Below are 26,617 nucleotides of genomic sequence, written 5' to 3' on the forward strand. Positions count from 1 at the left end.
CCAAGGAAGGAATAAGTGTTCAGGTAAATCTTGTCAACAGTTCTGTGGAATCCTTCTGTTCTGTGGCAGGGTGAGGAAAAACAGACTCAGCACAACTTCCCTAACCGGTATCTTTTTTTTTTTTCTTCAATCTACATTCCAAATCGTCAACTGCTGTGAGCAATCTCCATTTCAACTAGATTGTTTTATTTGGAAGAATCTAAAACTTTGAGCTCATAAATCCTTAGAAAACAGCTTGTTTTATTGGCATTTTAAAAACATCAATGTGATCACACATAAAAACAAATGATTATTTTTTTTCTAAAATGCCCTGTCAAGCAGGGTAATTTATTTGCATTTACTATGAAAACATACAATATCACACAAGATTAACTGAAGCGTGGAAATTCAGGGCATTTGCTGCATTATCACACAAACGCACTCCCATCATCAGCAGTTTGTCTTCTTCTTTTTTTTTAAAGATGGTGCCAAGAAAAGAGCAATAGAAAGGCGAATGTTCTGCTTTCAGACCATTTCTCCTGTTGAAACATTAGATACACGGTAGAACCATCTTTACTAAATGCAATGCACAACAGTAAATCATCAGCGAATACGTGAGCCTCGCATGTGGCCCATCAGAGTGTGTGTGTGTGTGTGTGTGTGTTTGCCCGGCCCTGTTTAACAAACACTAGACTTTTCCTTAGAACCGTGACAGAGAAGTCAAGGTTGTTTCTATAAATAAAGAAAACAATAAAACATGGAAGAAAAAAAAAAGAAAAAAGAATATACAGAAACAAATTGTTGGTTCTCTTCATGTGTCTCCTTACTTGGACCTTATACAGAGTGGTGCTATACTGGTCAGCTAGGTCAAGTTGAATTGGGTACTGGTCTCTATTGAATTCTGTGCAGATCAGTTCACTGCTTGGCTCATGGGTTTACAGGAGAGAATGTCTGCTTTGTATCCCTCTCTCTGTATAGAATTCGCCAATTCTGTTTAAAATCAAGTGCCCGTCATCTGTGTATGTGTGACAGAGTGTTGTTATGGATCTGAAAAACAACACATTGCTACGGAAATCAACTTAATGTAATTTGTTATGCTGCCAAATGGAAGTTGGAGAAACCCATTCTTCAGCTGTGTCTACCGCCGATACCTCTATAGAAACACATCTCATGGAAACTTCACTCCAGTTCCAACAACCGTGTTTTTTTAAATTATTTTAAATTAATTTGTAGACCAAATGCACAGCAATGATTAGCAAAACCACACTTGGACTCTTTGTGGCAATGCTTTCGCTTTGAAACTTTGGGCACTGTGACAGAATCCCATCTGAGGAGTCTCTATGATCTGATGAATGACAGGGAGCATGCGGAAGGAAAGACCTTTAGTAGAGTGTGTGGCGGCAGAGGAACACCTACGGAACTGTTTCAGAAACAAGCTTAGAATAGTGCAGGAGAAACAACGCTGCATTTTGTTTCACCTCAGTGAAGCAGATTTCTGCCTCCAGCGCGGCGCAACAAACCCTGACCTCGTCTAAAGTTCCACACTCTTCCACAACCCATGAGCCAAGTTTGTTCCTACCGCCCGACATAAACCATTGAAGCACAGACTGGATCACAACCATTTGCATAACCCCCGTCCTCCACTCCCCCCACCTCCCCATCCTTCCTGTGTGGGTGGGCTTTGAGTTCCCGTCTTCTTAAGTCCATGGTGGTGGTGGTGATGGTGGAGGGCTTTAAACCAGGGCTGGACATCCCTCCCCCACGTAGTGTGTTTATAGAATGTGGAGTCCACTAGCTGGCTCGCCTGCAGGGGGGAGCGCCGCCCTGCAACACCCCGCCTCATCTCTCACTCCTGGGCTATGCTCCTCAGCACGTACTTGACCGTGTAGGCAAACGCCGCGAAGCCTACGATCACAAACAGGTTGGCCAGAGCCCCACCTAGGAGTCCGTGGTTGCGGTTGGGCTGCTGCAGGCCGGGGGCGGGGTTGGCCCCCCCCAGGGGGACAGGACCTCCGTTGAGGGCGGGGAGACCATAGTGGGCGTGCTGGGGGTCACCGTCCGGCACCACGTCGGGTAAGGGCAGGGGCTGAGTGCGGGCGCTCAACTCCTCCTGGGCCTTCTGTTTCTGCTTCATCTCCTGGTGGAAGGAGGGAGAGAAATAGGAGATATTATTAGGGGTCAACAAAAAGGAGGAAGAGCGAGGTAGACAATAACTTAAGGCTAAATTCTAACAGGTGATGACGTTTTACATTAGTCAATGTGTTTGCTTCCACTAGCTGCTGTGTTGTGCATCTACTGTGTGCTACTGCAGCAAATACGCATAGGCCTCTTTTTCCCCTGATGCCAGAGCAGGCAGCATCAATTTTAGCACAGAAGAGATCAAGCGAGATAGGAAGTCAGAAGCCAAAACAACATTAAAACATCTGCTACATTTTCAGAATGAGATACTCCGTTTTGACAACTGATATCAATTGTAAAAAAATCCAAGCAAGAACACCCTTCTTCTTCTTCTGGATGTGAACAATTACCTTATGTATGTCTGTATGTTTGTTGTTGTGTAAATACCACATACAGTGTCGTATTATCAAACTTGATCACATATTATTTTTAATCTTTGCGGTCCTCGGTCTTGCGACCTGCAGTGTTGCACTCCGAAAACATAGCTGGTGGGTGATGACGAACGAAGGAGAACAGTGCAAAACCACATTTGAGTCATAACACAATGCACACACAACCAGAGAAATCTATGGGTCAAAGGTCCCCTCTTACGTACATCGACTACATCAGGGAACAGCTCACAGAACACTTTGTCCTTCAAGTTAAAGGACAGGCTTTGGGCTGACAGCTGTCGTTTCTGGGGGGAGGGGGGGGAGAAGAAAAAATGCACATCAAATATTTGAGACTGCACAGGCTGTTTATCACTGTGTGCTGCATTTGCGGTAATACGTTTGCACTCACTGTGTAGTCAGAGGTCTCAATGCTGCCGAGGGTGGGGCCTTTCTCCACCATGAAGCTGAGCAGACCTGTGAGGATGGTGGACACGGACCACGCAGGGTTCCACGTGTCTGGATGGAAGTCTGTGATGGACAAACATAACCTGTGGAGGAAACACGACAATGTGAGCAAGGTGGCAAATACTACTACAGTAGCCTAAAGAATCCTGATTTGATCACTAACAAACTATATGTCTTGCCTTGTATTGCACTTGAATCTCCCATTTGGCGTTATCATGTAGATACTCGGTGGTTTAAAAGGAAATTCCCGAGGGAATATGAGTTTTCCGTGATAATATCCTCCTAAGAAAAAAACAAATATTATGACATCACGTAAAGACTCATTCACTTGAATATCACACCTCATCAACAAATCAGAGAGAAAATCTGGTGTGAATTGGTTACAAGAGTCAGTTGCTTTTACCTTCATATGGAGTTTTCTCAGGACCTCTGACTACATAGTGCCTAAAGAAGACAAAACATTTTTTTCATCAGTGATGTTTTCCACATTTTGCAAAAATATGACATTAGAAAAACAAAACCCTGGATTAGTGTGCTAGCAACTGCCTCGAATCAAACTTATTATCCATCTCCAATCTGACGAGGCCCTCATGAGAGCGCACGAAAAGACAAAATCATCTATTTATAGCACAAAGAGGGAATATGCCCCAGCATGACTTAACACGTTCCAGGGAATTTTTTTGTAAAGAAATGGAACTGGATTAGATTCACTTTAACAGGTTACAAAGCAACGGAGTATAGGTGGTTCTAACCAGAGTGCAAACATGAGTTGTGTGCCATATGCGGCTGTATATACATACAGTATGTAATATCTATACCTCAATTATATATAACAGATATAAATTAACAGTAAAGTGGAAGTAGTGCAAAAAGAAAATGCGAGTGAGCAGTAGGGACTAGGCAGTATGAGATAGAGATGGGTACTTTGTAAGCAGTCTGCCAGATGAGGGGAAGAAGCTGTTTATAGTCCTGTTTGATTTCCCTGGGAGGCTGCGGTAGCGTGCCCCAGAGCGAATTGAAGGATGAATAGTCCATTGATGGGGTGAGAGGTGTCCTTGATGATGACAGTGGCCTTACATAGGTGTTACTCTGGTCAAGGTGGTAAAGGGCGGGATGTACAGTGCCTTGCAAAAGTATTAATACCCCTTGATTCCACATTTTGTCACGTCACAACCGCACACACGTACATTTATTTTATTGGGATTTTTTTATGAACACAAAGTGGTGCATAATTGTGAAGTGGAATGAAAATGATACATGGTTTTCAATTTTTTCTATAAATAAAAAACTGGTAGAATTTAGGGAGGACAGTTTTTAGGTTGGAGAGGTTGAAATCTCCCGCAGTGATGAAAGCAGTCTCCGGGTGTCGAGTCTGTCGATTGCCAATGGCTGCATGTACGGTAGTTCTTTTATAGCTAGCGTGACATTAGCATCAGGTGGTATGTAAGCTGCTATTGTAGTAATGGAGGCCTACTTTTAACCATGAGTAATTCAAGGTTTTCAGAACAGTGCATGGCGATGGTAAATCGATGGTATTATTAAATCGGACATCCAAATTAATAGTGAGTGCACTCATGAGACTGATTTAGATAAACTAACAATTTCAAGAAACCCCTCTGCTTCCTCTTATTGCATTATATGCAACTCGCAAACATATTAAGGTAGAAACCCACTACAATGGCTGTATTGTTTCCCATTCATAGGCTCTACTTGGAAAGTCATCCAGGTAAATTGAGACCCGCCCAGGTAGAAATGACACGTAATCAATTATTTTCCAGAAATTTTTCCATACACACAGACACACACACACACACACAGACACACACAGACACACACAGACACACACACACACACACACACACACACACACACAATGCAGTTTTGCTTGGATGCAGTCCACTATGAGTCCTTTAAGTACTATGCAAACACCAATGTGTGGCTCTGGTTCCACAGAACAGGTCATTCACCTACTTCCTTCTAAAGCCATTATATGTACAATGTGTTCTGTCAATACTAAATGCAGGAAGTTGCAGGAAATGCATGTTATTGTGGGATTTCTCTCATATCATCTTTCCATGCTGAGTGCACAGCTCACTGTCTCAGATAGACATCTGGGTATAGATAAAACCCAAAACCTATGGTCATTTATGCAACGCACACCTTCTAAAAAGGAGTCTAAAGTGCCAATGCCGGTATAAAGTTTTTTTTTATCAAAAAACTTCATACATATTTGAAAAGTCAGAACAAAATCGACATTCCTTTGTTTGAGAAATGAAAACATCTGATCACCCTAGCTTAAGCTTATCATGTGACCAAATAAATAAATAAAGATTAACAGCAACTGTTGTATTGCAAGTTCCTTTGTTGGTAATTCAATGTTGAAGGAATTGACCCTGTTTTAACAGAATATTATGAAAAAGAGTATCACTAGTAAACTAGGGACCAAGTGTCAGCATAACTAATGGATGTCTAAACTAGGGCTGGGCGATATGGCTAAAATCAATATCTCGATATTTTTTTACTATATCTCGATACACGATATATATCTCAATATATTTCAAATCTCCTCTAGAGCACATCCTAAATGCTCAATTTAATTTATTTTTGCACAACATCACACCAGTAATATGATTTAAATAGTCCTGCAAAATGTGTCTGCACTAACGATGCATCAGGCTACATGAAACAACATCTTGTTTATATTCTTTAGTGCTTTCTATTGGAACAATTTGAAACTTGCACATGGCAATGAGTTTGTACATTGTATTGATTATTCCACATCCTTCCACTCCCATACAATGGATCCAGCATTATTTTATTTGGAAACAGTTTTTTCCATCATCTGTTAATCTGTAAACTGAGAACACTAATTATGACTCATTACAACCACTTACTAATTGTTTATCACCACTAACCCCCTGAAGATAGCAGCCACACTTTAAATGCAGAACAGGTTTTTCTCCATAATAGTAGTCTATGTGTATAAAAGGCTCTAACATTTATAATGGTTACTGTCGCTTTAAGAGCAGTTGCTCCCAGTCTATAGTGTATAAGTTAAGTTTCGTTTTCTGCCTGTTAGTCCGAGAGAGAGATTCATGCAAGCGCCCAACAGCAGGTGGCTCATTGTCCCTCTGTTACCTGCCTTATTGTTTAATTAGCCCTCCTGCATTTTCACTAAAACAATATGTTTTATTTTATAAAAAATACTCGCAAATGTAGCCTACTTTACATAGACTTTTAGTTGATAAACGGTGTGCACCTCCCTTGGTGCTGACATGGACGTATTATAAGAGAATGCCCGTAATAAATGTGATGCCGTGGTTGTGTGACGTTGGACCAAAAACTCTGCGCGAAGTCGGAGTAATCCGCCCCCCGGCGCTCATTCGCCTTCCTCTCATAAGGACCAGGCTGTACAGCGGCCGCTTATGCTGTCAAGCGGCCGCCTCCCCCGTTCTTTCGCATGTGTAGCCACTAGCCTTCCTCTAATAAGGACCAGGGCAGGCTGTGCTGTGTACAGCGGCCGCTAATGCTGTCATCTGCACCCGCCTCCCCCGGTCGTTCGCCTGTCATAAGAGCACAAGAGCCCTCGTCTTTTTTTCTCCCCCTCTCGTTGTTTTCAAATGGCGATAAAAGTAAACACTCACAGGGCACAGACTACGTCACAGGTGCGCGCCCAGGAGACTCTTGTTGGGAGGGGGGAGTGAGTGAGTTGCCAATGCATGTGAGTCTGTGAGGCAGAGTGCCACAGGAAAGAGCGAGAGAAGCAAACACCAGCGAGTTTGCCGGTGGCGGCGGCTAAAAAAACACATTATGTGCCAGTTTGTATTCGATGATCGCGATAGGGTCATTTTATACATCCCCTGGAGAACATCTCGCGATACATCGCATATATTCGATATATCGCCCAGCCCTAGTCTAAACTGCGCTGATAACATCAAAAATCCCAAATTAAAGCACTAAAGGGAGGGACACCTTACCATTCTAGGATGTTGGAGGGGAGAGGTTCTGCACAGATGTAAGGCACAGGGTCTTTCTTTATCCTGAGGTAATCCTGCTTAAGTCGCTGAGTGGCTGTGGTTGGAGCTCTCTTATTCCCGTTGCTGTTCATCTGAGGACATTCAGAAGGGAAGAAATTAAATGTATGCATTTGGTCTCTGGAAAAGTATTACTGATAGACAGTGGCAAGCTGTGGAAAGCTTTTATTGAGAAGCAGCAACTAAAGTCAATTTACAAATCAATGATACGAAATCTAACACAACAAAATCTCACATTATATCAATTGTAACCAGCAAATACCAATTACTGATTGAATTGGTTAAGTTGGTTGACTTATCATTCAAGGAATTGTGTCAGCCAGTTGTAACCAGGTGGAAGTAGCTCTCTGCTACCAGTGGGTGATTCAAACTACAGCAATGCTGCATCCATGACATTTTATGAGCTTGTCTTTTCTTTTGAATGGAACTATAGAATAACAATCTGCAAAGCTGTCAAATAAATAAAATGTATCAATATTACAAGTTATAAAATAGTGGAGTTAAAGGTGGAGTCATCTAGAAAGCTTCAAAATCAGTGAATATCCCCTTCAATCCGCTACCTGTCTGTACTGTGTGTGCACGCTAAGAAAAATGTAGTGTTAATATACACAGCCTTGGCTCTGTAAATGGGTATGTACACAAAGGGCTCCCACCGTAGCTAGCAACATGCCAGTTTACAGTTTACTGTATTGACAGCAGAGTTGCTTTCCAGCGAGCACACACAGTATCAACAGGAAGTGGACCATGAGTAAATACTCGCTGATTTTGACAACAAACATTCTCCATTGCTGATACCACCTTCAACATGTCAAGTCGTAAAACGAAGCTGCTATTTTTTAGACTTCACTTTGCTACATATGAGGGCCAGACGACGTGGATGTAAATGTACTTTCCACCTCAGCATTGAACTGGAGATAAGTTGACTCTCGGCTCCCTACTGACCCAGTGTCATGTGGCTTACTGCTGATGATATAATGCTACTGAACTGATGATGTGGCTGTACTGCAACACATGCTGAAATAATGTACGTATCGCTTTCTGATAAACAACAGACTAGTTGGAAATTAACTTATTTGAGTCGAAGCTTATCCGCTTCTTTGCGGTCATGTTAATTCTCCGGCCAGCTGATCGGATCGATGTTGGATATTGGAAAGTTACTCAACCGCCGACTGTAAACGAACACGGAACACAACCTTCATTCAAACAGCAGAATAGCTTCCCGTTTGGCTGGCGATTATGTATTAATCACTGCGTAGCAATACTGTCCACTCAGGTAGACTGTAAAGATTAAAGCTAGCAGGTACAGCTAACGAGAAAGTCCCGTCTGTGTGTACCGTATTAGCCACCAGCGGCTAACGTCAGCTAACGCAGGCCACAGCTATGTTTAGCTACTTAGCGTTAGCACGAACAGTTATGTTACGTACGAGGACATGTCTCTCAAATGACACACTTAAGGCTATGTGGTACGGTACATACCTCTCCAGAGACACCAATGGAAAAAGGTATTCGTGTCTGGACACGAAATAAGGCTGTTGTTTCTGTTGTCAAACCCAAAACCGATAAGACGATGTCACCAGCGTAGATCTAGCTTTAGCCAGCCAGCAGGAAGGACGACGCTTCCGGTTTTCTTCTTCGTTTGTGGCATAGCGTTGTAGACCGACAAAGAGAGCGCATTACTGGCACCAGCTGATCTGGAGTAGGCCTATAATTCCAAATTTCTTATCTTTTAAAAAAAATTCCAATTATCTAATAAATATTTTTTAGCCAATAATAGTAGCCTAATTAATAATCAAAGTACCCATTTTTATATTTGTAGTCTGTTCATCACCAAAACACGTCTGACATATTACAAAGTGGTCTGTGTCTATTCTGAGGACCTATATGGAAGTCCTAAACAGACACGCAATCATACATTTTCTTTCCTCTGTTTTCCCATGATAACCAGTTCATTTAAAGGAGAAGTAAGTGATATTTTTTGTTAAAATACGTGTTAAATCACTCTATATTCCTACAGCAATCACTGAAACAGTATGAACAGTTCATAACATAGTTCTCCAGTCATTCAGCTTTGCAATAATAGCCAGTTAAAATTTCGAGTATCCCGCTCGTTTTATCCAATCGGGAGACAGAGAGCTATAAAGAGGCGGGTCTCTGTGACCGTGAACGATGACTCGCTGCTCTCCATCGCGGCACTATCTGATGAAGATGGCTGTGCGTTCATGTGGAGGTGACGTAGGGACGAGGGAGGGGACTGTTAACTGCAGTCACTGACAGGAAGTTAGCTAAAAGGACCATATCACTTACTTCTCCTTTAAGAGGTTATCGTGTGATAATCAACCCATTATCACAAGTAAACCAATCCTATAATAGGCCTATTATAGCCTATATAACCTCAGTCAATAAACTCGTTATTTGAAGAAAACAAGTATGATCTGACGATCACAAGTTAATGAACCCATCATTACAAAAGGTTGTTTTCCCTTATGTTCATTATCTCATGATCTTGAGAAAACAAGATCATGAGAGAAGGCTTGTTTACTATGGTAGGCTACTTACTATGGTATGATAAAAGTTTTTTATTGCTATATAGTACGGAAGCCAAGAATGGCACTGTTTGTCCATGCGTTCCAAATCGCATAGCCTACTCTTTCTTTTTTCTATTCTAAATAGGCCTACTACATCTGACGATAAAAATAATCTAGTTAGGATGCAGTAGGCATACAATTGGGACATAGCCTACTTTTACTTATTTATTTCATCATAACATTGCGCCTTGATCTTGCCTCTTGCTTTTATATCCGTCGCATCCCTGTTTGTTTTCATCATAGATAGTATATAAAATATATATATATTTTCATATGGAGGCTCCGTCGATGTGACATCACTTCAGGTGCGCACTGAATTATGGGTCAGAATCGGCCAAATAGCATGCTGTTTTGGACACTAAAAATCTTGGACGGATGTAGTAGACATTATTTCTACCATCCTAATGGCTTCAAGAATCGGGACATCCTAAATCTTCTTTCTACCATACTAAATAGCAGAAAGTATGGGTGTTGGAACGCAGGGCTTGTTTTTTTCGTGATCTTGAGATCTGCCTACACATACAGTATAGATGGAAATGCACACCCAGAAACTTTTTTCAGGGTCTTTCACTTTAGGCAGTTTATTTATTCTGCCAGCATGCATAACAGTTTGTACTTGTTTCATCAGAGATTTGCAGATAACAAAATGAAATATACAAAACCATTTTAGTTCAGTTCAATTTACTCATCATAGAGAGCATAGGATTAAGTCTGTACAAACATTTGCATTATGTTTTGTGTAGCTCTGGAGGGCGCTTTTCTATGTCTAAAAAAACTAGCCAGAGATTACAAATGTTGGGGGGGCATGGAGTTCTAAAGACACAGGCATGTGTCAGGCCTCGAAGATCTAAGCCATATTGGCTGTGTCATGTCACATTATAGCAAATGTGGGGATCCACTGTTTTTGGTTCTTGACATTATAGTAAGAGTAGAAGCAGCATGAAGTCTACAGATTCTTTTAAAAATATTTGTATTGCGAGTCCTGTAGCTTTATGGAATTGAAGTTCTTAATTGTTCACTCCCTACATGATATGAAGACTCTGCTCCTAAAAAAAGCCCATTATCAAAACTGCTGTTAAGGAATTGTTTGAACTATAAATCATGTAGACGTTATCAAGGTCCGTTATCTTGATCAAACATATAACGAGAGCAATTGAGAACAATTAAAATCCTGATGTAAAATAGCTTGTACTTTTTAGCCATTTGCTCATTTCTGTAGCAGTCACTCCCCAGCATCAAAATGTTTTCTTTATTTATTTTTTTAATGGCATGTGGCCGCCTTCCTCTTGATTCCAAAGTGACTGAGGGGTGGTCAGAAGAGGCGGCGATCCACGGTCACTACGGCTTCTTGCTGAACTGTAAGCTTCTTCTCCTCAACTTCTCGGGCTGTAGAGACGCGATGATAGAAAACTCGCGAAAGACATCAACACTGGAGATGTCACCTGCAACAGGGGATATTGAAGTCAAGGAGTGGGGTTGGGAGGGTGGGGGGTTGTGCTTGTGCCACTGCAATAACCAAAAACCCACATTTGACTATTCAAGAGGTAAGATAGAGCACACAAACATCTGCATGAAAGCCCCCAAAGCAAGATAGAGTGAAGCTTCTCAGCTCGGTGATGTGTAGAAACCTATTTTCTGGATACTATACATGTTTCTTTGGATTATGCGAGTTATTATGCTTTTTACTATGTTCAATGCACATATCTGATGCATTACCCTTCTCAATCGGAGCCTTGGTTAGTATGCTAGACAGGAAGTTGCAGGGAAAGAGTAGTGAGCATCCTGTCCACGTCACTTCATCATCATGGGGTCCTTTTTCCTCTTGTGTGCATACTAAAGTCACTACCAAGCTTTACCTGGATGTATGTGCTTACTTAAATTCACATTTCATAAAATTAAGTGCATTACTTAGCCTACTTACCCATTCTTTTTGACCTGGTGCCTACTATACACTGGGACGTTTAAAGATTTTTGGAGGATACTCTCCAATTGTATGTGAATGCTGAATTGTAGCTGGACATCTCACAAAACAATTTCCCCTGTGTGTTTGTGTGAGTGTGCGAAACAGAAAGGGTGAAGGAACAAGACCCCTTAAAGACCCCACAACCACCAGAGCACACAGAACCAAATTTAGCACACTAAGACGGCCCAGGATGCTTCACTCACTCTATCCCGAGTATCCTTGGGTTTTACTCTCCGGCTGACCGTGGCAACCCCTGTGGTAACAGAAGCAATGATATGTCAGTTAGCGTTTATTTCCTCAAGTGGATATGTCGCCTGCGTTGAGTGTAACATGAGGAATTGCACATTTCTGGCTTGTGGCAAAGATTTTCAGGGATGCTGTAATAGCGCTTGTGACATCACATGAAGGTTTTACACACTGGAGACACTGAATTATTCAAGGCATATGTGTTGCTGCTGCAGGCTAGAAACAGAGGCACTATTTACATTACATTTTTTTTTAAATAAATTACGCTAAAGAGAGTGTGTGTTGACATTGATCAGACTGGAGATGTCAAAGTGCACACCTAATTTATGTTTCTTTTCATGAATGAAACCCATTCATTGCTTTGAATAAGCCGAGTGCTGCCAAAAAGCTTGTTATAGACCAGAAGACACATCAGACCACATTATTAAAAAAAATTGCATTCTCCCAAAACATCTGACAATATTTTTTTTTTACAAAGCTCAATTTCTTTTTCATATGAAGAAAATAAGCGATCCATCAATGGATCACTTAGGGCAGCTGTTTTCCGTCAACCTTGTCAACTATATTGCTGCCATGTCGAGAGAATGCTATTCAACAGAGACAAGACGGGAAACAGAAATGAGAGCGACAAGCAGGAAGCAGGGTTAGTTCATCAAGAGTTTTTCTCAGTTTTATTGTATGCATTTTGTTTTTCTTTTTTTCTTTTCTCCCCCTCAGTGCTTCTCAAGACAAGGAAGAAAGTATTCCAAAGATATCCAAATGTCAATGAACATAAGAATGCCTCCAAATAGTGCAGAACCTTTTACAGTTCTGCACGACAGGGTGTCTTTTCAGGAGAGAATAATAAAAAGACAAACATATCAGACAGTTGGGGTCTGTGACTGAATGCCCGAGAGGCAGGCAGTTGGCGTTGAGTTAAAATACAATACAAGTGTACTATTTACATCATGTTTGCTTTGATCAGCACCTTTAACCACTCCTATGTCAACACACACAATGGACACAACATTTAACACTTCTGCTAAGGAGAGGGCCCTTAACAGTTTGGTCACAGTAGCTTCACGTCACCCCCTATAGACTGGTTCTACTCGCAGTACATTGAACTATAGCAGAATAACACCTGCCATATCAAAATCCCTCAGGTCTGTCACATTTCTGTAACATGTTCTTTTTTTGAACATGTGAGTACACTAACAGTGTTTCTACCACTCTGTCACTTCACAAAGCATGGTAAGACTATGCTGTATCTACTCTGAACAGTTTCAGTAAAAACAGGAAAAAGAAAATGGTTGATATCATACAACAATGTCAGACACTTTCCCTTCAAAAAGTCTTTGGCAGAGGAAAATAAACAACACCATTAAAAAAAACAAAAAATCTGTTGTTGTGGAAAGAAACAAACAAAAAGGACAGGAATGAAGACGTCACCACAGATTTGGTCCATGGATGAAAGAATGGCACAGAGGTGCAAAAAGTAAGAAATATCCGACACCAGAGGGGTCATGGTGGCCCATGATTATTCCACAAGACTGCACTGCAGGATGTGAACAAACCATAACTATATTTGTATCATGATCGGAATGTGAATGATGTTGAAACTCACACACTACATCTGGCAAAGCATGCAGAGAGTACTCTACGCATTTCCCAGTGAGGAGAGCCAAGATTTGTACTTCCAATGAGGCTTGCTGCTCTGGTTCATTTTTGCTTTCACAATTTAGCAAGTTTTAATCCTCACTAGTTAACAATGTAATTAAAAATAAAGGAAATTAAGCATTGTGACTAGAATTGCCATAGATAAGCTAGACAAATCTCTTTCAGTGGTGTGTTTTTGAATGCCTATAATCGAATCATGCATGGCAACGTAAGGCTATTCCAAAGGGAAACAGAAAGTTAAAAGTGTTCTGAGTGCCATTCCATGATGCAATCAAAAGACCTGCTGACTTGACTCATGAATTCCAAGCAAACTATACTAACTTTCAGATTAAAATGACAATCATTGAGAGAAATGCATGTGAAAACTGCACCAAAAGAATGAATTGCACTGGTCCTCTGGGGAGGTAAACATAAATAAAATAGACAATAGATAGAGAGACAATATCTTGACTAGACAAGAACAATGTGAAGACTAACTTAATGAAAAATAAACTAAATTATAATACTGTATGGGAAAAGTGCACAGTTTCTTTATTTCCTTTACATAATGTATCATAATATCATATGACGTAACTCTCTCTCTCTCAGTATTCTTTGACACATGCACTCATATACGCTCCCGTCCACTCACTTGCTCACTCATCATGTCACAAAGTATCTTACAAAGAAGGCAAGGGTCTCTACTCAACAAGCCTTCAGGATTTTTGTCACAGTTTTACATTAAATGTCCCTTCCTTCCTTCCTTCCTTCCTTCCTTCCTTCCTTCCTTCCTTCCTTCCTTCCTTCCTTCCTTCCCCTCTTTATACACAGCAAACAACCCCGCCCACCTCTACTGCAGCTTGTCAGTTACCGGAACAAATACCATTTTTTTTCACCTCATGCCACAGCACATAGTTTAAAGATTACCCATATAACTTCTAAATATGTATATTTACATACCAATATGAACGAGATGGGTAAGTTGGATGCCACACTGGATAGATATAAAGTTGATGTGGGTTAATGCAGCCAGATCCTTTAGTGAGGTAAGAGCTGTTAGGTCATAGTAAACCTGCACCCTCAAACAACAGGTTACACCAAGTTATGATAAGTAAGTGGTTAACCTTGTTAGCGAAACACCAAAAAGCAGATGTCATTGTACTGTGTGTGTCATGGAGCCGGCATAGCATGGCTGGTGCAGAGTAATGGCAAGCAGAAACCTAGTGGTGATGCAGAAATATGGAGTTGGTGTCAGTTCAGTAGAATTAAAAAGATCCATCAGGGGTCTCCCTATGAAATTACACGTCCCCATAATGAGTAAATGGTATGCTTCTCTCTCCTCAGAAAACCCCTAAGAAGTTGCCCAAAAGCCCAGAGATATATATATATATATATATATATATATATATATATATATATATATATATATATATATAAATATACTGTTTATGTATATATATATGAGAGATAGCATGACCCATTCTCCTGGATAAAGAAGGGACCACTAGCATTCCTCTATGGTGAGGCAGATGAATTCTTGGATGCACTTCCTATACTGCTGCTCTGTGGGGCTGCTGTTGTGGTATTGACCTGGTTGACCCAAGGGAGCCTCCGCCTCACGCATCTCTTCATTCATCCGTGCTAGACGCAACCTGGAGGAGAGGAGGATAATACAGGGGCAGAGGGAGAAAAGAGATAGAAGAGAGGATGAATGGAAGCAGACATAGGAAAGGAGACAATAAGATGAAGACAGGTGAAATGATGGATATAAATATGGAGCGAGAGGATTGAGGTGGGAGGAGAAATGCGGTGAGATTAGGTAGGGAGAGCGGAGGGGAAGGAACCGGCAGTGAAGACAAGCGTGTGAGAGGAGGGAAAGAGGGAGGGGAAGACAAGGAGGAATGACAACAATGAGTAATACAATTCAGACAATTCACAGTTGTATGATAGAAATAACAATTAAATCGTAATAAACAGAATTGATATTGATATTTCTTTGAGTGTAAAAGTTGTTTCTTGAGCTTGCAAAAAGGAGTTTTTTTGGAGCTCTTAATCACATCTCAGTTGAAAGCTCTGGAAAAAGCTAGTGATTAGACCTTCAGGAATATTTATGAATATTACATCTATCATTTTTAGTGTCAGGTGCTGTCTAATGATTTAGTCACATGTGCATCCCATGTTATTGGGAACTCAAAAACACGTGGAATAAATGACACTCTGTCCCAGCTATTTTAAGTGATTGAATTAAATCAAATCGAATGGTATGCAATGTGTACATGTGTATCAGTTACTCTGTATCTTTGTGTAGGAAGACTTAAGGTAAACTAACAGGGTGACGATGTCTGCGTTGGCAGCCTGGACAGCGATACTGAGGGGGTCATGACCCTGCTCGTCCACCTCCGACTGAGATGCTCCTCTCTTCAGGAACAGACACACCTGACTGTACAGGGCAAAGAGACAGACACAGAGAAATGAGGTGAGTGTAAGAGTTGTATGAAAAAAGTTTTAAAATAATTATACCAATGAAGTCGTGGAACAACATTCTTGGTAAACCATTATGATAGCGAGACGACACGCGACTAGAATGAAGCAGTGGCGTGGCGTGGGGATTTTTTTTTGAGGAAGCCAAGTGAGACAACACCTTTAATCTACATGTGTATTGGAAGGTGGGGGACAGAAAAGAGTAGGCTACGTTGCAGCTTGTATTTAATGTAACTACAAGAGCTATTATAGCGCCTGGTCACTTTACCAGTACTTACACACGCCTGTAATCTGTCCGACACCGCTCGTTCGCTCTCTCTCTCTCTCACTCACTCACTCATTCACACACTTCCTTATCGTCTTATTAAATTATAAATTTTATTATAAATGCATCCCCCACCCCGACCGGAATGCACAACTAGCCGCTTAATGCCCAATGCAGATTCAAATTCATTCACAATATAATTAGGGGACGTTTTAGGCTATTTTAAGTTTCACGTTCACATGAGACACGACTCACACAATCAGTTGTAGGTGCTTGACATACACACATACTTTCTATACATCCTTTTCGTTTAAGAACTAGGCCAAATGTAAATTACAACACTTAAGACAACCCAGAACAACTTCAGTGGATATACAGTAGGCCTACCAATGCAACTTAATCCAGGCAATCAAGGCACAATTAGCAATAAAATAACACAAAACATAACACACATAGTTACACAGACAGTTAAGGGAACAGTTAACCCGCGCCGGAAGAAGGTGTGTATTTTACTCACTATTTGTAGAGGAAGGCCATTAGCTGAAGTTTGCTGCTACCAGCTAGCCACTCGGTGCGGACATAGTTATCCTCATGGAAAGTGCGATAAACTTTCTTTCTCTCCACACGCATTGGCCTGCCGTCAGATTTGATTTTTAATGGCTTCTCAATTGGCAGTTTGGTAAAATAATTTGTTACTAAATACTCAAAATCTCCACCCTCCATAACTGTTCTTGCTAATATGATAACAATGCAAACATGCTAATCTCCCGCTAATGTTATTGTTGTTAAATTTCATTGACATTGATAATGACCAATCACAGGAGGGCTGAGTGTCAAGACAACAGCCTCACCTGATTGGTCAATCCTTCTTTCTTTTTTTCACTAAGGGATGCCAGCTCGGGCTGGCTTCCTCGCGGACATACAGTGTGCAGTGTCGTGTTTCGCCGCGTCTTCAGTATGTAACTTTAAAAGGGGCGCTGTTTCGCGCATTGTGAAATGCTCAATGAGAGGAGAAAAATGGGGAAGAAATGACGGGAGCACAGCACCAAATAATTACCGAAACTGTTAATATAAATGTTTTTATTGGATGACAACTACAGCCTAAAAACAGGGAAGCCTGGCTTCCCTTGGCCTCCGGGAGAAAACGCCATTGGAATGAAGGGCATTCAACCAGAGCGGAACAGGAATCTTTTATTTATTATAAACATTGTGTTTTTTCTTCATTGCTAAAGCTACACTGCATGCTCCATTTATGAGCCAAGGCACGCAAGGGATGATTGCCTCACACAATCGGAATTTCTTGTCAAGGCTGAGTGATTGCAATGATTGATTGAAGTGCCCACAGTTTATACACGTCATATTTTTCCACTTTCAGGCTTCAACATGAACCAAGTATTAAATAACAGAAAATGGAACAACAGCTTCCTCCTGCCTTGCGGGCTGATCTTACCCGGTGTGTCCCATGTAGGTGGCGTGGTGCAGAGGGCCTCTGCCTCTCATGTCTCTCTGGTTCACGTCCGCTCCATTCTGTAGCAGGAACTCGCAAGCTATCAGAGAGCCCTGATAGAGACCAATAGACAGACAGAATGTTTTGCTTGTTTTTGCTTTCTGAAAACAACAGGGATTTTGCCTTATTTTTTTGATTGACCCTAACACTCTCTAAAAGGCGAGAGTCCCCCCTCGGACTCAAGTCGCTCACAATAGAAATGTCAATGAAATCAAATCAAAAGTTTAATAATTCTGACGTAAACATTTCCTCCCTTGCTTCCAGCTAGATCTGAATCATTTGTCAGGTTGTAGTTGTAGAAACATCCTCTCACCCCGACCACGGCCTGAATGAGTGGCGTTTTCCCCTCCTCCTCCTCGCTGGCGGCGTGTACGTCAGCCCCGTGTGCCAGTGCCTCTGCCATGAGGGGCAGGTTGTGTAGACGGGACGAGCGGTGGAGCAGCGTGCCCGGGTGCAGCTCTCTGGGGTCTTCAGGGTCTGAAGACACTTCCTGTTCGATCTCCACCTCCCCACTAGAGGACTCCTCTGACTCTTCCTCTGGGAAAGGGAAGGTCACAAGACCATGGCTTGGATTTTGGGGGTAATTGTCAACTCACAATAACAAACATTCAACGTAAAACGTCTTCCATTTATCCAGCTTACATTGTATCCCAAGGTCAGCGTGTGCATCATTTTAAAGATATCTCAGAGGACCAGATAATATATTAGGAGGTACGTTTAAGTTTTTTAGGTGGTGCAGAAGTGACGTTTTCAAATTAAAGTACGAAATAATGAAATAAGCAGAATGTGACAAAATGTAATGTTAAATGGGAATTCTCCTTGACGATAGAAACTCCTTTATATTCTTGTGTCAACATACAAACACACACCTTCCTCTGTGACGCTGTCCACCACCGAGCCAAAAACCAGGATGTCTGTGCTGCCGTCTGTACTTCCTCCCAGGCCGCTGTCGCTGCTAAGACCTGCGGGGCCAAGCATCGCCCAAGCCACGGACACGTTAATCATTACATGGCACACACTGTCCTTCTCATGCACACACACACACACCACCATCACTGCTAGGACTGTACTATTCATAGAAAACATGTCAGGAATAACAATAGGAACTTCAGTTTGTGATGTCCTTTGTCAACGTGGGAAAGCCCTTTCATATTGAAAGTCTACAGTAATCTTGCGGGTGCATTGTGTCTGTATGTGCTGACCGTGCTGTGGACTTACTGCGAGGACCAGAGCCATTGTCAAAGTAGGAAAATAGTGAATCCAGCTCATCTGGACAGAACAGGGAGTCCCGGCGAATCTTTGCTGCAGCCGCTGCCGAAGGAAAATAATACAAAAGGACTTCAGTCTGTGCTTTAGAGTGTATTGGTAAAATCCATTTACACATATACAGTATATTATATTGGAAGCCTTCGACTGTATAGCTACCACTCTGACCTGCTGAGAGGTTTGCATGTGAGGCGCTGCCCGGCTCGTAGCGGTGGTATTTCCTGCGGGCCTTGTTGGGGGCCCGGACAGAGCTGTTGTGTCGATGGCACTTCTTCACAGTCCAGGGCCGAGACTTCCTCTCACCCTCCACCAACGCCTCGCTCCCACTCATCTTCTTCAGGAAGCGCTTCTCCACGTATTTAGACTTGATCCAGGCCTCTTTCTCCTGTCTGGAGGTGGATGGCCACAAAGTGACAATACTTACAAGTCAGTGAAGACAACCTTTTATCAACCGTGTGGTTTTAACCCAACGGCCAAAAGTATCTTACAAAGAATATGGTACAATTATTTATTAATTAATTTATTTATTTGCTATAATGCTATTTTCTGTGTAAAATGCTCCTCCTGAAGTAAAAAGACAGACCTTGAACTGGACGGTCCAGGCTTTTTCGCTCCCAGCTCCTCGCAGGCGCCCTCATAAATGTGGTTGATCACAGTGTTCCCCAATTCACACATCAGCTACACATAAGAAAGAGGAGGATGGCAAGATAGTGTTGAGAGATAGAAACAGAGAGCAAAATGATTGTTTAAAAAAATGGTGTAGTTCACAATAGTTTTTTCAATGCACTAAATAAATGATAACTCTGGTGGAGGAAAAAGGCAGAAAGGAGAAGCTGTAGGCAAATGTGTTGGGGAGACGCACCTTGAGTAATTCTGGCTCCCATGAGTCTAACGTCAGTGAGCGCACTTTAGAGCAGTGGACGCCTAAACTCCTGAAAGAAACAAGAAGAAAAAGAGAATGTATGAAGAAAGTGAAGTTTAAAATCATTTTTTTTCATTATCTATCTGCAAGATTTTGGCACGTTTTCACTCTTGCGCCTTTTACCAAAACTGCCTGAGGTGGCAAACTTTTTTCTTTTGCTACTTTGTTTTTGTTCCCCATGTTTCCGACTGCATCTAGTCAATGTCTTGATAAGTGCCTGTCGTCACTGCAATGATTCCTGTGAAAACAATCTGATGTTTTAAAATGTATGTTGGCTGATAAGAGTGGCAAAACAAGTACAGGCACGTTCCTGACTCAGACCTTGATGTGTAAGGATGACGCTCAATGTGGTTTGTTTCGTTTATGTGAATGTAAGACTAGTTTTCATCACCACAATTAGCCAGTTCTTAAAATCTAGCGATGCGTGGAACAGCCTGCTATCGATTGTTATTTCGGATTAACAACAGCAGTTCATAGTTCTGACCAGGTTTTTCTTGAGAATGAGACACTGTGTCTCAATGTTTTTCTTTTCTGCCTCTAAACAAACTCTCCCACATACTGTTATGTGCAGTTACCTGTGGATGCCGGAGCACTCGATGCAGAGCAGCACTCCCAGGTTGATGGAGGCCCAGCAGGGAGCTGTTTGACTGCAGTCACAGCAGCGCTCATTGCCTGGCAGGCTCTGTACCCTCTGAAGGAGGCTTTCCCCGCCTGCCCTCACTCCCCTATCAGCCCTCTCTCGCGGCTCGCTGGCAGAGTCAATGCTGCTGGTGGAGGGCGAAGCTGTCCTGTCCAAACGCTATCAACAAGGGGCAGGCGGACAGGTCAGAGACAGAGATTCTGAAGTTACACAGGACTGATTTATAATAAAAAATCATTTGTGTTATGAGGTGACTTTTGCTGTGTAAATGTGTGTGTACGAACCTCAATGTAATAATTGTCGCCGATGTCTTTGTAAGCGGAGGCGATGCTCGCCTGCACTGCCTGGATCCAAGCCTGCCGCAGTTTCTCCGACTCAGCCTGCATCATACAGCTCCTACAAGTTTGTTTGTAAATGACAGTTTTTACTACCAGGCCTGAATTTCCTAATAGCTATAAAGCTTCATGTTACGTGGTTGATTTTTCCACATTATAAAGTCAGTAATGTAGCACAGTCAAAATATATCATGACAGCAATATGTTTCAAGTTTTGATTAAACTTCATCCTGTTGAAACATACATACACATACACACACACACACACACACACACACACACACACACACACACGAACACACACACACACACACACACACACACACACTTACTTAGTGGGTGAAACCACCTCGAAGCAGAACCTCCTCTCATTATCTTCACATGGTTTGACTGAGCACAGCCTCAGGTCCTCCACCACCACTGTCAATGAGTCCTGAGAAAGAGCAATTAACAGAGGAGTGTCACAACAACTCTGCTTTATTTACTGCATGCTACACAAATCACGTTGGTCTTCCCTTGACTGGCAATGGAGGACACATTACAAAATCAAAAGGGTACCTTGAGTTTCTTTTGGTAGACCAGCTGGCTGTTTTGTATGGAAAACCACCGCCTTGAGAAGGGGGAGAAGGTATGAAGTTAGTGTGTCTGTTAGAGAGACATTATCAATCAAATGTCTGCATGCTGAAATTGGCCCTGCAAGGGAAAAAACACTGTTTAAAACAATGGTGATTAATATTGCCATAGTAATCGCAGTAGTATTGTTTAAGTGTTTAGGAAATTATTCTGACATTTGTCATTTGATGCATAAAAAAAGCATAAAATAACATTTTCATAACAATATTTTTTATCTTTTTTTATGTTACCCTGTTTTGCATGTCAACTGATAATCCTATAAGCGTTTGTCTTCTGAATTGTTAATTGACTCCTCTGTTATGCTCTCCCTCTTCACTGTGTCTTTTACCTGTTCCAGGTCTTGAACGCGTTGCTGGCCCTCTTGAAGAGGTAGCCCTCCATGACCACACCATTCGGGGCATCCACATTGAATTCCAACTTGGGGTCATCGTAAGAAAAGTCCTGTAGGGAACACACATGGGTGCACAGGAACAATGTTAGGGTCCGGCTTCCTCTCATCTGCATGATTTGGTTTTAATGACAATGCTCAAGATTCAGTTTGTTCTTGTGGACATGGTATATGCTCCTGCACTGATAGTGTCATCTTCAAGAACATGAGACTTCATCCTTTCAACTCTGTGAACCAGAGCCTGTTTTGATGATGGCCTACATTTTTTCTCAGGTCTCTCTTGAATCCATACTACTGTTCTCATATGTATATTGAATTATAATCCATAATGGCCACGATGAGTTTTCTTCCCCTAAAAGGATTCCAATGTATGAGACTGTGGGAGCAAAATCCACAGTCCTGTGTAGGAATGCATGGTAAAGTTCAGCTGAATGCAGAATACGCTGCATAAAGGTTCTGTCATTTCACAAGTGTGAAAGTCCACCTAGACATCACAAGAGGAAACAGAGATAGCGCCTTATCAGCACCACATACAGTAGCTGTGCGGACACAATGCTACAGCTGGTCAATCCCTCTGTTATATCTATTATCTTGTCTTGTGCAATGTGTCTGTGTTTTCCTCCACAAAAAAACAGACTATCTTCTCTGGCCATCTGTTTGTTACTTAAACCTTTAATGTTTACGTCAAATCTGACCTCTTTACCTTCACACTTAATAAGTCTCTATTTAATATTTATTTATTTATTGTCCACAAAGAGTTGGGTTTCCAAAGGAGGACATTTTAAAGCCACCTGTTCAGCGAGGTGAAAAAGAGAGGACAGATTTTAATGTGATTGCAGGCAGAGATTAGGTTTCACTATTGTTAGGGAGGCCTTTGGTTTGGGGGAAAGGTAATGCTGGGCATATGGCAAGTTGTGTTTACCACACACACACACACACACACACACACACACACACACACACACACACACACACACACACACACACACACACACACACACCGTTTCTTGAAAATAATATTGGATAGGGAATTAGTTATTTTTTAAAGAAAAACTGACTGTGTAATTGCACACCCATGTCATTTCGGTGGCCTACCATGCAGAGGCCTTTTCATTGATCAACCCAGATTTCAAAACAATCACCAATCATTTTATAATTTAATTTGCTAGAAGAAGTTAAGATTTAAAAACAGTGAATCAATGTGTGTGGTCATTGGTCATACAAGGAGTAGCAACATGCGACACAAGGTGGGACAGGAGACAAAGGCAATCTGTATCCATCTAGTCCTGTAGGCCTATATCTAGTCTGTCCATTTGAGACTAAATGCCTCTCACTGTACTGTGTAATAAAAGTTAGTGTCTGCAACTGAGCTAGGTCGTCAGTTGTAAGTTTCTACCCCAAAAGAAGACACTACAAGACGCAACAATATTGCAATATAATTTAGGGCTTTTGTAGGCTAGGCATAGTAGGCTACTTGGTTAGGTCTTGATTCAACAATGTAAAAACTACAATGTAAGTAAAATAAAAATTGTAGCCTGAGGGAGGCGACTGTCAGACAGAAGCATCCATGAAAACTAATGAAAACTAAGACTAAACGAAATGAATGACGTTTCTCACCAGTCTACAGTCCAGCCTGCCAAAGATCTTCATTTTAACCAAACTGGCATCCAACAGCATCGCAAAAATTCAAAAGTAACATATATTAAGAAAAAAAATGAAAAACACACACAAGTAGCTTAAATAAATAATATTTATAAATAAATTAAATTATAAAATAGTACTCGTCAAAGAAAAAAAAAGAGCATCTCTGAACTATAGCCCACTTTAGTAGCAGGAGGATAAACACGCGCACGGTCCGCACGGGAGTCTGTCCAGATGAGAGACTGGCAGCCAGCAGCGCGCTCGCGACGTTCCTTCACTCACCGCCACCTGCCGACTGGCCCTGGCTCGCGAGGCCGAGGATGTGGCGCGAGCGCTCATTAGCATACAGCTGCCACAGAGCCCTCGTGCCCCGCTGACCTCGTCACTGCTGCCGAAGATCAAACATTTCATTCTACTACGACAGTGGGGGGGTCAGAGGCCCGCATGTGCCGCCCCGCGCCACGATTTAGGACTACTACCCCCCAGCTATTCTGAGGGTTTTATCCACACTTTTGGAGGGAGTCAGCTTTCCATCTGTCCGCGGCCCTGAACACTATTCCTGCTTAATCAAGCTGACATTATTGCTCCCCAAACACCAGCCCGAAGCCACCTCTTCCCACATTAAATCAGCCAGGAGCCCATGGAGGATCGCAGTGAACAAGTGTTTGATGGCGGGGAGCCACAACATATATTGCAGAATTGAACATTCTTAATTATGGCAAAATACCACAGACTGCATGATCTGCATAGTCCTACACGTGTTCTGAATTGTTATGTAAAGACACATTTGGTTTCTAATAGTTTTTCTCTTCCTTCCTAGAGCAAATATGCTCTGTGTTTTTGTATCTCTCCATCTCTGACTTAAGAAAGTTGCACAGCCAAAACAGGTTGTACCCTACAATGGAGGAGGAGCGTGCTATAGGCAACAATCCCCCCGGGAGCCACAATGAAGTCCTGCACACATAAAAGACTAACGTGGAAGATAATGGAGAGAGGAGAAAAGAGGAGCCTGTGATCTGTTTTTTTTGGGGGGGAGAAGGGAGCAATGCAGACTTTCCCCAAAAAACAAAAAAAAAACAGGGACTGTGAAGTCGAGGTAAAGGAAAAAATAAAAGGAAGATGAAGACAAGGGGAAGATGGCACACAGTGCACATATGGAATTATTCAAATTGTTTCTCACTGCTGACAAGATCATTGTTTTGACTTGCACACACACACACACACACACACACACACACACACACACACACACACACACACACACACACACACACACACACACACACACACATACACACAAACACTGCATCAGCACTCATTAATGAACGAAAACCCTTATACAAAGACTTTACATGTCATGTGCCACCATGCATCTCTCTCTCACTGGAACACAGCTCGCCCAAAGCGACTGAACTACATTCATTATGAAGCTTTCTTATTCTTCTCAGAGTGTGAGTACTGCAGTAACTTAATGGCCTATTAATAAAGGATGCATACCATTTATAATTCACTAACGCTGCTGTCTCGTGGCTTCGCTACTGCACCACCACAGAATCTGTGCACGACAGACGCAATTTAAAAAAGGAGGGGAAAAAATCTAAAAAAGGGTTTACAAAACAACATTTTAGATCCTTTGAAGTCGCCTGCTCCTTTCTATTATTTTCTCCCTTCAGGCTTTCCTTTGTAAAATGTTATTTCTAGCAGATACAATAAAAAAGTAAGAGGGTTTGGATATAGAAGATTATCTTTCTTCGGTCTGGTGTCTTATCACCGATAGGCTTCGATGTGTGTGAATGGTAACGTGGGAAAGGAAAACAGGTCTCCCTTGCGAAAGAGTATTCGGTCTCAATGGGATTTACCTGTATAAATTAAAGGTAAAAAAAAAAGAAAAAAAAAGATAATCTTCGAAACCGAGATCCGTGTGTCATATTTCACAGGAAAACAACACCTCCGTGGAACATGACTTTTTTCACGGGTCCACTGTTGAGTCAGCGTAGTTTCTAACGTCACATTTGTTACATCACATTTGACATATGTCTTGAATTGTGATATTGGAACAACAACAATTTGCATGGATTTTGTTCATAAATAAAAATACAACAACAACAACAGAGATTTAAGTTAAGTCACAATCAAACCGAACAGAAATACAATTCTTTCTCTCTGTATGGTTTCATTCTCTTTTATTCAGTGTCTGGATAACTAAAACTGATCTCCTCCTCTATCTGTCCCTCTCACTCTTTGCCTTTCTCTTTCACTTGTGCTCACATTCAAACAACTAACTGTGCCATCTGTTGACTTTGGCAGTGGCCGGACAGAGGAGGAAGTGGGTTGAGGCTGGCATCACGATATACAGTCACATCTCTAGTGACATGTTGACATTTCTGGCACTGTGATCACCAGAGCTGGAACTTTAGTAGAGTACAGCATCAGACAAGAAAAGACCCAGCTAGTGTGCTGTCATCATCGTATACTGCTGCTTATGTGTTCTTATTTTATTGGATTACTGTAAAAAGATTAACTCAATTCTCCAACATACTGAAATGACGTTTGTCAGGATTTTAAGACTTTAAACACAACTTAAAGGGTATGGGGCATCAGTTTTAATTTATTTTTTAGTTTTGTTGACTATTTCAACCATTATTTTCTATTCCAATTTCAGTTATTTCAAGAAAAGATACAAGCATCATGCTGTGTGTTGCAAAATGCAGAATGTATTATGTTGATGAGCTTATCAGCATTAAATGAGAATGGTTAGTTATTTAATGAAAAGGGGGAGAAAGAAAAAATCCTTCTTTAGGGATAGACAGAGGGGGATTTAAACATGTACGAAGAAAGACAAGTAAAAGAGAACAAAACAAAAGATAATATTGGAAAAAATAGCTTGAACACAAAAAAATACATCACAGCTATGAAACTATTTTTAACCTTCTTCTTGACAATTATATCTGGCTTGTTGACATGTTGACAAATCCTTGGGGTTATGGCTTGAAATTCGTTGGAAGAGTGCCGAAGGACGGGAGGATATTTTGGTGCTGTATTCTTCAAAAGAGGCACGGGTGGTTTGTGTGTGTGTGCATTCG

The 26,617-nt window shown here is 41.6% G+C and overlaps 2 protein-coding genes across 3 annotated transcripts in view; both read right to left on the minus strand.

Annotated features, from left to right (window-relative positions):
• Positions 1–308: 308 nt before the first annotated feature.
• ube2j2 (ubiquitin-conjugating enzyme E2, J2) lies at positions 309–8,643 on the minus strand. Its single transcript, XM_080025980.1, has 7 exons — positions 8,504–8,643; positions 6,971–7,101; positions 3,397–3,437; positions 3,173–3,275; positions 2,938–3,076; positions 2,753–2,833; positions 309–2,116 (listed from the first exon to the last, which is right to left on the minus strand). The coding sequence occupies exons 2-7, from the start codon at positions 7,099–7,101 to the stop codon at positions 1,826–1,828; spliced, it is 786 nt and encodes a 261-aa protein (XP_079882106.1). The 5' UTR covers positions 8,504–8,643; the 3' UTR covers positions 309–1,825.
• A 1,570-nt stretch (positions 8,644–10,213) lies between these two features.
• LOC307249814 (arf-GAP with coiled-coil, ANK repeat and PH domain-containing protein 3-like) overlaps positions 10,214–26,617 on the minus strand; it is a 53,416-nt gene continuing 37,012 nt past the window's right edge. Inside the window, exons 11-26 of one of the 2 annotated variants that reach the window (XM_080026666.1) lie at positions 21,834–21,946; positions 21,431–21,482; positions 21,205–21,305; positions 20,822–20,933; positions 20,473–20,696; positions 19,838–19,907; positions 19,559–19,653; positions 19,144–19,364; positions 18,928–19,020; positions 18,579–18,671; positions 18,023–18,246; positions 17,653–17,762; positions 15,786–15,896; positions 15,047–15,108; positions 11,779–11,828; positions 10,214–11,054 (exon numbers count right to left, since the gene is read on the minus strand). In XM_080026666.1, the coding sequence (XP_079882792.1) occupies positions 10,986–11,054; positions 11,779–11,828; positions 15,047–15,108; positions 15,786–15,896; positions 17,653–17,762; positions 18,023–18,246; positions 18,579–18,671; positions 18,928–19,020; positions 19,144–19,364; positions 19,559–19,653; positions 19,838–19,907; positions 20,473–20,696; positions 20,822–20,933; positions 21,205–21,305; positions 21,431–21,482; positions 21,834–21,946 (1,800 nt within the window). In that variant the 3' untranslated portion in view covers positions 10,214–10,985. Of the gene's footprint in view, positions 11,055–11,778; positions 11,829–15,046; positions 15,109–15,785; positions 15,897–17,652; positions 17,763–18,022; positions 18,247–18,578; positions 18,680–18,926; positions 19,021–19,143; positions 19,365–19,558; positions 19,654–19,837; positions 19,908–20,472; positions 20,697–20,821; positions 20,934–21,204; positions 21,306–21,430; positions 21,483–21,833; positions 21,947–26,617 lie in introns of both variants that reach the window. The other variant, XM_080026665.1, reaches the window with a different exon arrangement.

The sequence above is a fragment of the Ammodytes marinus genome (assembly GCF_949987685.1).
Source record: "Ammodytes marinus genome assembly, chromosome: 4".
In the NCBI taxonomy this organism is placed as follows: Eukaryota; Metazoa; Chordata; class Actinopteri; order Uranoscopiformes; family Ammodytidae; genus Ammodytes; species Ammodytes marinus.

Coding starts and splice junctions, on each gene's coding strand:
- ube2j2 (XM_080025980.1), bottom strand. CDS start 7,101: ATGAACAGCAACGGGAATAAGAGAGCTCCAACCACAGCCACTCAGCGA. Junction 3,276..3,396: donor TGAGAAAACTCCATATGAAG/GTAAAAGCAACT, acceptor TTTTTTTCTTAG/GAGGATATTATCACGGAAAA. Junction 3,077..3,172: donor AGATTCAAGTGCAATACAAG/GCAAGACATATA, acceptor TTTCCTCCACAG/GTTATGTTTGTCCATCACAG.